Here is a 16,384-nt window from a genome sequence, read left to right as displayed (position 1 = left end):
ATAATGCAATAAATGTGCTTATTTATAGAGGAATTTGGAAAAAGTTTTTGATTCCAAAAGGATGTGTGTTAAGTTGATAAATGGTTTTCCATTAAAATGTAATTTATTATTTTTAATAATCTATACCTAAAAATTGGACAAAGCTGGTGAATCTCCTGAACACTCTTAGCATGAACTTGTTAACCCTTTAGGTTCCTCTCCATCCCAAACAGTACCTGGCTAATGTCCGGCTCGGACCTGCTGGAACACAAGTTCTGCAGCTCCCTGATCAGATCCGTCTCATCGTCTAGGAACGCCGGCAGACCAGCCGACCTCCTGCAAACCCAAACAATAACATCGCAGGTGAAGCTTCTAGCTGCTTTATGTCTACGTTTAAGTCACATCCAGCTGCAGCAGCAGGGCTGAGCTCAGACACCAACCTGTGGCCGTTGGACATGAACCTGACGTCAGAGCCGGAGACCGCACCTGAAATCACACAAATTCAACTAATTTTATCGAATTTTTGCAAAACTCTGCAGCTTTCAGTTTATTTGGATTCTCTTTCTTAGATTTTGCAGCATCTGATAGGTCATAGGAGGTAGATATTATTTATTTTAGTTTTTCAATGCTGGCAGTAGAGCCTAAAGCTGTGTTCCGTCCACCTTTATCAGGACTATCAAGCAGTACCACCTTGTGGACACTGCAAACATTACACCCCGGAAAATGTGGACCAGAATGTTAAAATAGAAAATAAATAGAAAATCCCTTTATTGTCCCACAATGAAGAAATTGTGGTGTTTACAGCAGCAAAAGGTTATAGCAGAAATTGTCACACAAAAATCAATAACAGCTGTGGACATTTTTACAGTAATCAATATAAGAAAAATAGCAGATATATGCAAAAAAATGACAGCAGCAAGTTATTTGACTGACTAAGACAGAAACTGCAAAAATCAGCCTCATTGTAAAAGCTTATTGAGATTGTTGGGAACGGTGATGGATATAAAGTCTTACAGCTGTGAAAATGCTCCCTGGTGCATTTAGGGTGCATTCTGAACTCTTAAAGAGATATAGTCCCTCTTTGATTCTGTGCCTGAACAGATCCTCTGGTTCTTACCTTCTCTGAAGGAGCCTCCAGAGCTCCAACTAGAGGAGGGGCTTCCCTTCTTTCTGGGGCTGGTGTTGGAGCGTCTCAGCTTGCTGCCGTCTCGTCCTCGTCTCCTTTCTCCTGCGCCTCCCTTACATGAACCAAGGGCTGGCAGAGGAGACGAGCTCCCCTCAAACTCCAGCAGATACCGGTCCATTTCTATAGGATTAACTAACAAAAAAAAAATATCAGGATGTGTTTCTTCTTCTTCTGTTTTGTCATCTCTGCAGCCCACCCACCGTGGCGAGGCAGGGGGCATCCCAGCATGACAGCCTTGTTGACCAGAATGCTGAGGGCGGCTTTCACCACCGCCTGCTGTCCGGCACTCAAACCACAGTTGCTAAGAGATGGTCGTTGGGAGGGAGACGGCGATGGGGGCGAGGGGGCGGGGCGTTTGGTCATAACGCGAGAGATGACCGCCGCTTCCACCCCTGGTACGACTACGGCATTCCAGAGACGGGCCAGCCACCTGTTGGAGAATAACCCCATCATACGGACAACAGGCAGGAAACCGTCAGAACAACGGTAGGCAGTACTTTTATCCAGATGCTCACCTGACAACAGCCTGAACGTTGTTGGGAACCACAGGGCAGGACAGGAAGAGCTGCGGCCCGAGCAGAGCCTCGTGGGTGCCCAGGCGGGACAGGCAGGCATTTAGCTGCTGCCAAACCTGACTCACCCACAACACGGAGCGCTCCATGAGGCCATCCGCCGACCAAACTCCAGTCCCCAGCTGGAACATCACGGCAGAGGTTTAACAGGAGCATCACAACCAGAGAACCTGCTTTCATCGACTCAAACCAGAGGCAGCTGGAGTCCGACCTCTGACCCACCTTAAGGAGCAGCTTCCTGCGCAGGTGCCTTCCCAGCAGGCCGTGCAGCGGCTCCTGGTCCCAGCGCAGCATCACCCAGCGGAAATGCTGCTGGAGGCGGAGCTCTGATCCCTGGAGGCGGGGCTTAGATAACGTGCCAATCAGGAAGTTGTTCTCTCCGACGTTGTGTGAACCTGCATGCAAAGAAAGATGGCAGATGTTAAAGTGTCCAGCCCAGTGCTGTCCGGGATGGCTTAGCTCAATCCTCATCCTTTAGATTTAAAACAAATAATCTCAAATGGATCTAATAATCCAAACAGATGTAATGTTTCATTTTAATCCTGGATGTCAAACACTGCATTTAACTCCTGTTTATTTTCCAAATGTGTTAAAGGGAAAACCAGGTTTCCTGGAGTCTTTGCTGCCTTCCTTTCTCCAGACAGTGACAGCGGACAGGTGCTTACATCCTGTCCTTACTGGCAGCAGTTCCTCCAACTAAGAATATATGTGAAGTTTCAAAGATCAAACCAAAGGAAGACCATTTTCAGGAGACCTGCAGATACAGCTGCTACTGGAAACAGAACCCCTAAGCAGGCGGGTCCTAGAACCAGTGGCGGTTCTAAACAGTATTTACTAGTAGTGGCACAGAACAAAAGAGCAACTTATGGACTGAATCAAGTGAAATTTAATTTAATTAAAGTTTTATTTTATTCAATTTGAAAATTTGTATTTTTGGCTTAAAAATTTTAATTTTACCAACAAGAAAATGGCAAAAAAAGAGAAACCAATCAAACTAGTTGCTAAATAAATAACTACTAAAATATAAAATCAATAAACTTGCATCAGTAATTCAGGAATATCACATATTTTTGGCTTATTTTAAATAAGTCTATCTCAATATGACTGAATCTAGCACCTTCATTTTTAAGTAATAGTTAAAACAGAACTGAAAGAAAAAATGAAACGGGTGAGCTATCAGTCACTGTCTGTTCCAGCGCATTTCATCATTAGAGAGCATCAGAAAGGCTTCTAACGCATCATCCTGGATGCTTCTGGTCATTAAATTTCCCTGTTACTGGTCATAGCGGCTGGAGGGGAATACTTGTATTTTTTTTTTTTTAGGTAGCAAAACCCGAAAGTTCCGGAATAAAAAAACCAAACATATTTTGCCTGGAACTTTTGTTATTGTATGCAGATATTCATAAACTATTGTGCCACAATCCAGTTACAAAATATCTTAGTGGTTTAGTCACTGCACTCTCACTTTTTTTTTTTGTCATGAAAACATACTAACTAATGGTGTTTTATGTAGAACTGGTGAAGAGTAACATCTTTATAAATATAAAGTTTATGTTGATGGTTTTATGATCACGGTTTGGATGCAGTGTCGGTCTTCCTGCAAGTTGTGAGCCGCAGAGTTCAGATTTTCCAACTCCAGCATCTGAGATTTGGCTGAAATTTATGCGCGTCTCAAATAGAAGTTCAAAATGCTTGAAATGCTTTAAGATGTGCCTAAAAGTCGGAACGTGCTGCAGGAGCTCTCCATAAGAAGGCGGCAGGTTTAAACCCCACCCCTGCTCGAGGGATGGGCTCAATGCAGACAACACATTTTCTATAACAAATGAATGATTATCCTCATAAATCCAGGTAAGCTATAACTGAGGTGACCTTGTCTGCAGGTAGGGTGAGTGGGGGACAACTTTACTGTAAAAATTTAAAATCTAAGTAATATTATTTTTCTTGAAATAACTGATTTTTTTCTTATTTTAAACAGATAAGATGTTTTCTGTCAGGACTCAGAACGTTGGACCTAGAATTCAGGCTGACAGACTAAAGAGGTTTAGAAAAGCATTTATTTGCTGCTAGAAGGTTTGCGTCTCAGTAGCTAGGATTAGATGGCTGGAATCGTTGGTTATAAAGTTCAGTCCGAGTCCAGAGGAAGGAGTGGAATCCAGCTGGATGATTTTCCACAGCACGCGGCGGACACCACCCAGAGAGCTCCAGGAGTAGAAGCCAAAGGTGCTGCAAAGCAGACTTATGAGAAGGAGTCAGGAGAGGAAGAAGAGCAGGAGTTTCCGGAGGGAGAAGCGAAATCCGGTGTCAATGAGGAAACAGAAGTCCAGGCTAGAAGATCAGAGATCCGAAGAGGTACCGAATGAAATCCAAACCGGGGTCGGGAGACAGCTCCAGGGTCGGTAACAGGCAGAATCCAGCAGGAGTCAGAAGACATGTCAGGCAAACGGATCAGAACACAGGCGGGCAGGCTCAGAGGTCAGGGAGCAGAAACTATTCAGGATCAGGCAATCAGGATGACAAACTGTGTAAGCTAGAGAACTCTCACCTACGGCTTGAATAACCTGGCGCTGATGGCTGGGACCAAGCAGATTAAATAGGAACTGAATAATGAAAACTGGGCGGAGCTAGGCAGGTGGATGAAATAAACCAATAATCCAGTCATCAGTGCCAAGATCATGACATTTTGCCATTGGAATAATAGGATTTATGTTAAAAATTCACTCACTGTATTTGCAAATCATTCATTCACCTGCTTAAATTAAAGACCAATATGCCTATTTTAAGAAATTTAAATTTATCTTTTTACCCGATTTTGCAGTGGAGCATTGTTTGCTCTGCATAAAAGACATTCAGAAATAATAATAGGAAGTTAACTGTTCTTATACTAAATGCATTTCCCCTTGATTCAAACAGGTAAGACAATTTACCAATATAAAATGATGAAGAATAAACAACTTTTTATCTTATTTCAACTGCATAATATCTGATTATCTTATTTTCAGTGCATAAATACGTATTCCAGTGACAGATCATCTTACTTAGCTGCTAATATTAAGGGGAAATACACTCTTATTCTTGCTAAAGATTGAGACATTTCTTATTAAATCAGGTTTTTGTGTCAAGATCATTCTCAGCCATCCTGATAATGGCAACAACCAAACAGCTGCAAGTCCGAGTCCTTCGAACTCCAATGTCCAGCTGCCTCTGAATTTAGCCATAGAAATGGATCTGTTTACAGTATTCTAAACTCTAAATGTTTTTTCTGATTGTTTTCCAATGGAGGACAACGTTTGATTTTATTCCAAGGCCGTTAATGCTGTAGTGTTGACTCTAAGCCCTGTTGTGTTGGATAGGAGAAGTTAAGCAAAGAGGAAACCGTACCTACTGTAAGTTGCTACAGAGCGTCTGGGCTTTGCATACCTGTGCTCAGAATCAGAGGGGGGGCGGAGCCTCTGTTGTCCAAGCTGACACAGAGATCTCCAAGCAAGCCTGTTAACGACGAAGCCTTTTCCAATCCCTCCAGCAGAACCACTACGGAGCGGTCAGTGTGTCCAGCTACCCGTCCAAAGCCTGAGGGCACCGCTGGTACCAGGAAGCCTGGAGAAAAAAAAGAAAGTTCCAGACGACCGACAGACGATCAGTCAGGATGAGATCAGAAAAATCAGGAGGATAATTAGAGCTAATGAGGTTGTTTAATGTTTATACATTAAAATTAGACTATGGTATTTAAATGGAGTGAAATTTGTTCCTTTATTGTTGCAAATAACATGTTCTGTAAGTAAGTCTCTGAAAAAACTCTTTATCAAGAAAAACATTTCTCAGGTTTTATTTTAAATTTTCAAATTTATTTTACAAATTTCATTCTTTTCAAATTGCATTTTTCAGATCACATTCTCAGAGGAAAGCCTGCCTCCAGGAGTGAAGAGAAGGTGATCTGGGAAACGCAATTTGAACAGAAAGCTATTTGTCCTTCATTCATTTAGAGTTTCTATGTTGCTGAACTGTGCTCATTGAGCCATAAATCAAAATTATTTCTTCTGGAGATGGAAAAGAAACATCACACAATAATCCCTCTTCCAACAATAAACTATAGAATTGGAGGAAAATAGTAACCTGGCAACAGCCAGATACATGTCTCGCTCCACCTAGCTCCACTCACATACATCTGGGACACCGCTCATTGAAAGTGATTTTCCCAGCCGAATTTATGGTCTGGCCAATCAGGACGCAGGGCGGGTGTTTCCTGCATGTGACGTAGTGGAGAAGCGAGTTCTGTAAGTCGTTCGTCTATACTTTTTTGGTTGGCTTCTTTTTTTAAAATAAGTCTGCTGTGCACAATGTTGTCTTTTATCCGCACATTTTCATGACACAAACGACATTGATCATTTACCGACATTGCGCTGATTCCACTGTTGCTATATCCAAGATGTCGGATGTTCTGTTTTGTTTTTTTCCTGCGTAGCTCTCACAGCGTCACGGGTTAGCTTCGGTGTGAGTGGTTGAAATAGCACGTCGATAAAGATGACAGACAAGTGGCTTATCCAATCATTTGCAAGGAGTTTTGATAAGGCCCAGCCTTCAGTAAAGGCAATTCCTATGGCGGTTTCCCAGATGTATGTGAGTGGAGCTAGGCGGAGCGAGACTGGCATCTGGCTGTTGTCAGGTTAGGAAAATAGTGAATTAAGCCCAAAGACATCCTGGTATTCTAAATGAAGTCAGTGAATCGTTCACGACTCTGTTCTCTGAAGAGAAAATTATATGTACATCCTCTAAAAAAACCCAAATGTATCTCATCTATCTTAGAAATAAAGAAATAAACCACAAGTAAAAAGCATCATTTAAAGAGTCATCTACAGGCAAAAAAAACACACACCTTAGCACCACTAATGCAGAGTGTTCACAATAGCTCAGATTTATCAGCTTTAAAGGCAGTAATTAATTATGCAGAATTAAATGCAGCAGAATAGTTAATACATATTCCATTTAAAACAATTTATATCTAATGAGTCCATTTTCTTTAAAATAAGTGTTTTCCTTTGAAGGTAAAATCGATTTGTTATTGGAATAAAATGATTTATGTTGAAAAAAATAAAACTTCTAATCTAATTTCAATTCAATTCAGTTTATTTATATAATGCGAATTAACAACACATAGATGACATGTTGGTTCTTTACAGAGAAAATTCAACCAGATCATCTAATGAGATTGGTTCAAAGTTTCTATCTTAGGAAAACCAGCTGATTGCATCCAGTCTCTGACTGCAGGATTCACTCCTCCTGGATGAGCAAATAGAGACACTAGATATTTGTTCATTTAAAAGGCATATTTTCTATTCATACACACTGTTATATCATCTTATTGATCTGCTCAAATTAAGGGCAAGTACACTTATTTAAGAAAATTACTGACTTTTAGAACGGTCTTTGCGGTGTAAACAAATTCTTCCTCAATAACAAGACCTCAAATTTTAGCCAAATCGATATTTCTATGCAGTGAATGTAAAATAAATAAGAGCAAAAGTGCCTATTGACATAATGACTAAGTGAAAGTATAGATAGTTCAGGTACAGTACCAGGGCTTTCCGAAAAATTCAGCCTGTGACCCCAAAATAAATAAGGCAACAGACCCCTAAAAATAAAGATGATCACTTTTTACCGTAGTAATTTCTACATATATATAAAAAGTGAAGTATATCAATTCTTTTTAATATTTATTTTAATATTTTTCTTATTAAATTACATAGATTTAAAACAAATAATTACATTACATAATTCATTACTTTAAATTAATCTTTTATTATCTAAAGGGAGATTTTTTTTTAAATCTAAATCATTTTAAATGTATTTTGAATCCTTTAATGGGATATTTCATAATTGAAATATGAATTTTGTACTTATTCATAAATTATATTTTTATGTTTGCCCTCCATTTGCCTCTGGCATCACATCACAATGATGGTGAAAACCATCTTGTGATGCACCCTTGGGGTCCTGCCCCCCCTATCTTGGAACCCCTGTTATGTACCTCTCTCTGCAGCTTGGGTCATAAAGTTAATTTGCTGAGTTAAAACCTGTAAATCTGCCCACTGGACCATATCTAAAGCGGTTCCCCAAAAACTCAGACATGTTCTTCTTAGTGCTTATTCTAGATGAATCAGATGACGTGGATGAGCGTCCAGCTCTGAAAGTTTCTCACCACAGTTGATGAAGGTCTCCAGCAGCTGCTCTTTGCTCAGGTTCTCCTCCACCTCCACCCTCACCACGTCGCAGTTCGCTCCCTCCGCCTCCTGTTTCCACTGATACAAACACAGCGGCAGAAATGAGAGGACGGGATGAGCGAGGGAAGACGCACGTTGTCATGGAAACAAAAGAGAAGTACTACTATGCGCCGAGGGAAGTGGAGCAGTGGAGCAGGAGGAGAATGTGAATGAAAACAAAGGAGTTCTATTTTGTTTTTTGAAGAGAGATGGAGCATTTATGGTCTGTACATCGTTTGTTCACGTCGCTATGACAACAAAACACTAAAGAATGTCAAAGCCTGGAGCATGGCTAAGGAGGATTAGTAGTATTCTGAAGATTATTTCACACATTTACAGATCTGTGTTAAAAACTCTTTGCCATGGCAACCAGAGCAATGATGCGGCTCCTACAGTGACGGACTACGCCTCACAACCCCCCGCGGCTGACTGCGGAGGGTCTCTGTTTCATTTCTGGTGGAACCGATCGGCTTTGGTACCTTGATGCAGTGAGCGACCACGTTGGCGATGTACTCCTGGCAGCTGCCCTCCAGGCCGTGAAAAAAGAGGTTCCCATACTGCTCCACCTTAACACAGAGAAGCAGACCCCAGAAAGGTATCAGATCAGCTTCTTTGAAAATGTAACCTTATTTCTGATTACTGAATGGTAAAGTGTGACGGATAAGCTCCTAAAAACATCTAAGTGGCTTATCTTTCATGCAGATTGCATCATTCTCCCTAAGCAAAAGCCAGCAGAGGGCGTCACAGCTGCTATAAGCGTGTCTCATAGTGGCAGCTTCCTCATTTATTTTCACTCTGCTGATTTCTGCCTCCCCTGTTTTCCCCAAAGTGTCTTTGTTTACCAGGCGGACGCAGTTGTGCAGCAGAGGCAAAGGGAGGAGGGATTCCAGGGCCAACTCATCCAGACACGACTCTTGCAGACCTGCCAGAGAGAGATGGAAACAGAACCATCGATAGTCGTGATTAACTGCATCAACATGGGAAATCTAGATAATGGAGTCTATATTTCTGTGCATGCTATCAGAGGGTAGGGTCTGATCAGAAAAAGTGAACAAGAGGAGCTATTGAGATTAATTGAGGCCATATTTTGTTAAAAAACGTCACCAATTTTTGCCAACAATGTTTTGATGGCTTTTAATAGTGCAAGATCAAGGTGAAACTACAGGGACCTCACGTGTAAATTAAAGAAAACAAATTATTTATTCAAAGTTTTGGGCTCAGTTCTGGTTTGTAAAACTGCAGTTCGAATGAAAATAATGAGTAATAAATGAACGTCAGTCCTTCATCGATCCATCTGACCAAACCACATCCCAGCAGCTCAATCTATGAGGGAATATTGCATAACAAGTGTTTGGTTTAACAGCTGCAGTGAGAATGTGGTAGAGATGAGAGCTTTCGATCGCATTCGAGACATTTATTGAACAATTAGTTTACAGAGAGAAGCGTGCATCTTAAAATGCCTGAGGGCTTTAGGGCCAATTTCCACCTAAAATTACATATGTGAATAAATGAAGTACAGCTTCAAAGTTAGAAAGTATGGTTATCAGTGTAAAGAAAAAACATACAAGGGCGTTCTGGTGCAAAAAAAATATTTTTGAATAAATAAAAACAGAATCTGAAAACTTGGAAATGTCCTTGATGCTTTTTATTAGTGTCTTTGCTACAAGTGCAGGGAATAAGGACTGAATCAGTCGAGGCCCTTAAATGGCATCTGTTTTATTTTATTTAAGGTAGAGCTGCATCCATCTATTATTTCAGTCATACAGACATATTAATAAAGTGATTATTGTTTTGTTTATTCAGGTATCTTAGAAGAATCTTTTATTAAATTAAAATTTTTAAATGAATGAAACTTTTATTGTGGATTTCATATGAATTACAAAATAGCAAAGCATGGGTTTTTTTATAGCTGCATTGAAACAGGTATAAAAAATCTACATATATATATGTATATTTAAATATACATATATAGTTATATATATACTGTGAAATTACCATATTGAACGTGACGTGCTGACATGGATGCAGCTATAAAGACGCCAGGTTTGCTTCAGAGAACATTTATTTTTACAAAGCTTCTCAATGGAAAACTCAACAAGAATAAAGCTGTTTGCACCTTGTGCAATGTGGAATTAGTTTACTGCAGGAGTTCCTCCTGTCTTAAGTACCACCTAAAGACAGGTAGGCTGTGTTATGTAATTTAACATTTAATTTTACTAGACTACACCACGAATGATGTACACAACATTGCTTTTTGATAATTGCTTTGGTGAATGTGGGTAAAGTGGGAAGCCTTTTGAAAATGTAGGTTCTGTGTTTTGTTTTTTTGCCTATTTCATTTGAAAAAAAAAAAAAACTCGGGATCTTCACATCACAAGAGATATTCTGAACAGAGATTTTAGTATTATCTTCAAATGCTGTTGATCCAAAGTTTGCCCCCAAAGTTGGTCTGCCTGAGTGACTGGTGGAAAAGGAGAAATAGAGCTTGGACTGACTGACACAAAGCTACTGACTGTAAACAGTTCATCATGACCTATTATGTAGGCCACCAGTTCAGAAGTCATGTTTATCTGAATAAAAACAAACACATCTTATTGAATATTATTTATTTTCATCACCAGTTATAGTAGAAAAGCTTTCTTAAGCAGTTTGTGATGCATTTTGGAAACAGGAGATTAGCCCCTGGTCTAATGCGCCACCTGGTTTCAGAAACCTGTTCAAAGACTTCTTATTTAGGTAGCACACGCATATCATTTATGCCTTTGGCAAAATTCAAATGAGCCATGTTAATCTAGATTAATTCCAAGATTACAGTCAGATTAATCTATACTAAAAAAAATTATATAAGCCCACAACTAATTTATCAGGGTTTAAACAGGAATGAGTAACTAATTGAATGCTCTTAGAAATAACTTTAATGCCATCAATGAGGCACCCATGGCTCTAAACATAAAGCATTTTAAATGCTATGATAATCACATTTAATGAATTTTAATGTCAATTAAGGCCTTAATTTAAAAAAAATTATAATTTAATGACTTTTAATGATTTTTAATAACCTGCGGAGACTATTTATAATGACATTTACACACACACGTGTATGTGTGGTAATATATAAATAATTCAATTACATTGTACATATTTATAGGCTTTAAGAAGCTTATAATTTCATCACTCTAAGTAAAGGTTAAGTTTGATTATCAAATTAGTTGACAGTTGTTTCAATTGATCGACAATAATCTGAATTATTGTTTCAGTCCTAATTTAAAGTGCTGTAGACGAAAGCCTTTTTATTTGTAGGATATAGTAAATAAGAAAAGTGGCCAGGTTGATTGACTTTTCAGACGTTTTTCCCATTTTTTTCCCCACAACCAGACCTAATATTTCATCTATCTGCATTCATCTTTACATTTTATTAAGTGAGCTGCAGCTTATTTAAAAAAACAAAATGCTTGGCTTAGTTTTCATTAACCAATCAAAGCACTTCTTTGGCTCACATGCCCCATCCAGGCTGAGTTTTCTTTCATGTGCTGTTGCTCATGAAATGCAGCCAAAGAACCAAAACCTTTTATCCACCAAACGGTGTTAGTCATCAGTGATCAGAGCTCTGATGTCGTTTTGCTGTTGGCTGAGCAGATAAAGGCTGCCAGGGTTGTTACCTCTGAGGCGGATGGTGGCACACTGGCTGAGAGGCTTTCTGACCAAATCCCAGGGAGATAAAGGCAGCTCCTGATCAGGCAACCACTTAGTGTCCCCTGGAAGACAACAAGGGGACATGAGGATGAAGGAAAGAGGAATCATATAAAAGATTTACATAAATGCTATAAAAAAAAAACATTTCGAAAAAAAAAAGCCAAATACAAATAGTCACATTCTAGAAAAGTTAAACACATGTTTAGATTTCTGTATTATTTTTAGGAGTCATGTTCTTATTAGCTGTTGAGAGACTCTCTGACTCGTCACTGATATCGGTGTCTCAAAGGTACATAGTAATGTTATATGACTTTTTTTTTTTTTATATTTATACACCAGTAAGTCACTCTGGATAAATACAAGTTTGCATCCTGCTTGCATAGCATTTGTTAATTTAGTCTTTTAAGCTTAGCTTTTGCTCAGTTTGTAAATAGTCATATGATTTGACTGACATGTCACTGTGCATGTAAATAAGTGAACAAGCCGAAGAAATGGGGGCGAGTGAGTGTTGAACTCTCAGCATAGTTGTTCCATAAAAGAGAAAAGTTCAAGATCAAGTGTAAAAAGGAGCAAGAAGATACCTAATTATCTTATTCAAAAGGAGAACTAATTAGTCCTTTCGCAGATTATTTTATCTACCTGCTCCAATTAAGGTGCTGCTTTAATTCAGGATTTTTTTTAATTTACGACTAGTTTTTGCAGTGGCATCGTTGAACGCCTCACCCAATGGCAGGCTTTGAGTAAGAGGAGGAACCATGTTGACAGAAGAGCTGCTTTCCTTACCGATGAGAACGCAGGAGATGCTGGCAGGAGAAAGACCCAGCAGGGAGGACTGCGCCTCCTCTCGAGCTGTTTGAGAGTCTCCACAGAGGATCTGGAGGTGGGAGATGAACAGGTGGCGGAGGGCATCTCTCAGCTGGGCCCAGCGCGTTGAGCGGTCCACCGTCACCCTGCCCAGCACGAGCTGACTGCTGGGAAGCCCCCTGCCCTGCTCCTCTTCCTCCAGGGCTTCCATAGGACATATGGACCCAGTTCCTCCACCTGAGTACTCTAAGAGCACCAGGACCCGGTACGCTTCTTTGAGGGAAGGGAAGAGAAGGGAGTGAGCTGTGGTACAGCAACTAAACCTAATAATAACACAGTTTAATACATTTTCTCAGATTTATGCATCAATATGATCAACATAAAAATCTGGAGGGTAAACAATTCATGGTTTCTGCCCTTCAGTCCATCCCAGAGTGAATCAGGCCTCTGATCCCCATCGATAAACTAGAGAAGGAAACTCACCGAGGTTTTCCAACAGATCTTTGCAGTCGTCCGTTGCAACGTCATGAATAGTGCGATTACACTTATCCCTCCGCTCGATATCTTGCTCAGTGTGGCTGCACAGGACCTCCAGGCACTCCTGCATATCCAAACACACACCACAAATTAATATGAGAGACAGAAAAAAAACTTCTCACTTTAAAGGAACTGCAATTTGTGTTAGAATCAAGCATGCATACAGTTTCAAATGCTGTGTAAGGACAAGGAGACCCCTTCTGATTTCTATTCCAGGCAGGCTGGTTAAGTCAGGCTTTTCTTGCATCCATTTAGGCTGAATGTTTCCCGCCCTCAGAGGACAGTAATTCCATTAGTTGTTGGTGTGGAGATGGAAAAGGTGGACCTTACTGAACGATACTCCATATTGGAGAGGAGAAGAAAAGGTTTAGGATCCGAGAAAAAAAATAATCCAATCAAGAAGTTTCGGCTGAGCACAGAAATGTGCAGCATTTAAGTCTTTTTTTTATTTGATCATATCTAAAAACCTGTTGATGAGTGGATCTAAACATTAGGAAATTAAGTGCATTTTGTGAATCCTGGCATCCAGCTATTTCTGTGTGTGTCGTTTTGTGTGGCAGTGTAAATTGCAATAAAATGTATATAAGTTATAATACTTCCAATACCAATACTAAAGTAGTTGGGTTGACAAGATGTTTTATTTTACATATTTATTAAAGCTACAGTGTGTAATTTTTAGCGACATCTAAAGTCCAGACTGCAGACCGCAGCAACATGAACATCTCCCCCCCACCGCTTCTCCCCCCCAACAGTACGGCGAGCGTTACGGGACAAAATGTCTTCCACGACGTCCGCATCACCTACCTTCTCAAGTGATGAGGTTTGTTTACATAGATAATTTTACAGATAGTATTCTCAGGCATAATACTGCCATCTATTGTTCAGTACCGTCTCAGTTCATCTCTCTCAACTTGCCGTAGTTACTTTCGAGCGTAATGGGCGATCTCGCAATCGCTAGTTTGTTGGCTCTGCGCTGCCGTAGCGCAAAGATGTCTGCCTCCATGGCTGCGAGACCCGCTCCTATGTAATTATAAATAACGAATTCTAAGGCAACGCAAATATTAAGGTTAAGAGGCTGAGCTCGTAGATGATGACAAATAACATAGTTATGTATAATTTATTATATTTCTGACTGTATATCCCTGTAATTGTTACACACTGTAGCTTTAAATACTCAGCTTTGGCATTCTGAGAACTAACTTTGAATTTTCTGTGAGGAGTCCCCAGGTGGTTCAAAGTGGCAAAAAACATCAGCGTATAAATCAAAGACCAAATGACTGTAGATCATCGTATCATTTGGCAAAAACTGTCTTCTTTTAAATTCTCCTTTCCAGTACAATAAATGCTTTAATGTAACTTAACAGACAGATCTGAAGTAATGTAAAATAGAAACTTTACATCACAGTCCCTGCTCTGCTCTATGGGGGTTCCGCAGGGTAGAATACTGGGCCCATTGCTTTCTGTTATTCTCTGCCAGGTTTTAGAAGCTGACATGGACAAAAATCATCTCCACAAAAGCTGGGATCAAATATAGACTATTGCCATGCTGATACCTTTACAGGAAACTTGTTCTCAGTCTTCTTCAGGTCTGCTGGACATTTCTAACTGGGAAAACTGCTCTCACTGTTTACCACCGTTAAATGGCTGCTGTCAGAGTGTGTCTGTGTTGTTTGCCGTATACATTGTTTTAACGTTATTGGGTATGCACTGAAATTAAAATTCTTGACCTCAACCAGAAACAAAAAAAAAATTAGGAACCCAAGGCCAAAAAAAAAAAAAACAAAACACTGAAAAAAATTATTACAGTATATCAAATATTAGAGCCATGGCGTTTTTGGCTAAGATTTTTCCTAACCCTCTTAAAAAAATCCTATTTTTTCAAACAAAAGTAATTTTAATAAATCAGTTACAAAATTGTCAAAATACTTGGAAGAAAATTGTCGGTGCATTTTCTATCACATTTCCTATGTACTGCAGAACAGGACCCTGCTGTAAAACAGCAGTAATGCTGAGTCAGGCCTGATTTCTTTCAATTTCTTCCTGTTTTTAAAATTAAGATAAAATCACGAATAGACCTTTGATTCATCTGGAAAATGATCAACTCTAAGGAAGGAAGTAAAGACTATGTTGGATTTATTGAGACCCGAGAGGCTATTATGGTAGAGCTGTTGAATACAGAGTTAGTTCGCTCCAATTATGGCCTTTCAATATTATTTTTGTCTGCTAAAACGATAAGGTGCTCCCATCTCCTACCAACCCGTATTCATTTGACAAAAGACAGATTTCATAATGTTAGGAGCCCCAAAAACATCACCTAACAGCTCCTTGTTTAGTGAATATTTTCTATCAGAACCAACAACATCGTAGTGACTGCAGGTTGTTCATCTGTTTGTGTTTAGACTCTCGTGGTTTCCAATTGATTGGGTCAGATTGAAGTGCATCGTTAATAGATCATACCTTCAGGCCCAGGGCGGCGGCCATGTGTGCAGGCGTCCAGCCATCGCTGTTGGCCTGGTTCAGGAGAGCAGCAGACAGTGGTGGTCTGTCAGCAGGATCAGGAGGACCACCGTGAGCTGGGTGGTGGAGGAGGAGACGGAGTGTGTCCACGTGTCCAGAGCGGACAGCAGCATGCAGCGTTGTGCACCCATCCTGTGCAGAGAGGTGTTATAATTATCAAACATTTATTTCTTTAATAATTTTGAAGTGAATTAGTCCCATATGTCCTCACCATTAGATCATAAACCATTAGAAAAACTATTAAAACTATTAGATAATAAAAATCATAAATTATACCACATTTGCATATAATAATAAGAAATACAGTCAATAAAAAAACGTATTCTACTAATTAGAATGAATGGGTGAAATAGTGGGGAATTTTTCAGGCACTGATTGAGATATCCTCACATTTTGTCTCTAGTTTAAGAAGAGAAGGGAAAGGAAAGCAATGATTCTAGTTTTAGACTTAATTTTTCCACCTCATGTTGAATGTTAGCTTTGGCCTTTTAGATTTCAGACTTTAAGCCTGGACATAATGCTATTAATAAACCAGGCCAACTGTTATCAATTAATAAAATAAAGGTAATTGATCGTTCAAAGGAAAACCCTTTATTTTTTTTATTTTTACAAAATAATGAACAAGTTTCTTTTCATTTGTGCTGCAGGAAAATGGCAAGGTGACCAGACGTCCTCCTTTTACCCGGACATGTCCTACTTTTCATACCTAAAAAAATGTCTGGGAGGAATTTCAAAATCATCCAGGGTTTTGGTCGACTACAGTGCAGCACGTAGTTGAAACAGGGAGCCAGCGGGGAATGGAGCGACCGAACCCGACCTGGTGATGGTAGCCTGGACAACGG

At 39.8% G+C, this 16,384-nt stretch overlaps 1 protein-coding gene across 1 annotated transcript in view; it reads right to left on the bottom strand.

Annotated features, from left to right (window-relative positions):
• Positions 1-16,384, bottom strand: part of cttnbp2 (cortactin binding protein 2) — an 85,854-nt gene that overhangs the window by 4,406 nt on the left and 65,064 nt on the right. The window contains exons 8-21 of the mRNA XM_015372238.1: positions 15,483-15,674; positions 12,972-13,089; positions 12,468-12,761; positions 11,651-11,746; positions 8,834-8,913; positions 8,471-8,557; positions 7,931-8,030; positions 5,155-5,331; positions 1,960-2,132; positions 1,681-1,859; positions 1,366-1,595; positions 1,097-1,285; positions 420-465; positions 216-315 (exon numbers count right to left, since the gene is read on the bottom strand). Coding sequence (XP_015227724.1) covers positions 216-315; positions 420-465; positions 1,097-1,285; positions 1,366-1,595; positions 1,681-1,859; positions 1,960-2,132; positions 5,155-5,331; positions 7,931-8,030; positions 8,471-8,557; positions 8,834-8,913; positions 11,651-11,746; positions 12,468-12,761; positions 12,972-13,089; positions 15,483-15,674 — 2,061 coding nt within the window. The remainder of the gene's footprint in view (positions 1-215; positions 316-419; positions 466-1,096; positions 1,286-1,365; positions 1,596-1,680; positions 1,860-1,959; positions 2,133-5,154; positions 5,332-7,930; positions 8,031-8,470; positions 8,558-8,833; positions 8,914-11,650; positions 11,747-12,467; positions 12,762-12,971; positions 13,090-15,482; positions 15,675-16,384) is intronic.

This window comes from Cyprinodon variegatus, unplaced genomic scaffold (assembly GCF_000732505.1).
Source record: "Cyprinodon variegatus isolate N-32 unplaced genomic scaffold, C_variegatus-1.0 Scaffold70, whole genome shotgun sequence".
Lineage (NCBI taxonomy): Eukaryota > Metazoa > Chordata > Actinopteri > Cyprinodontiformes > Cyprinodontidae > Cyprinodon > Cyprinodon variegatus.
This window is presented reverse-complemented; position numbering and strand designations above follow the sequence as displayed.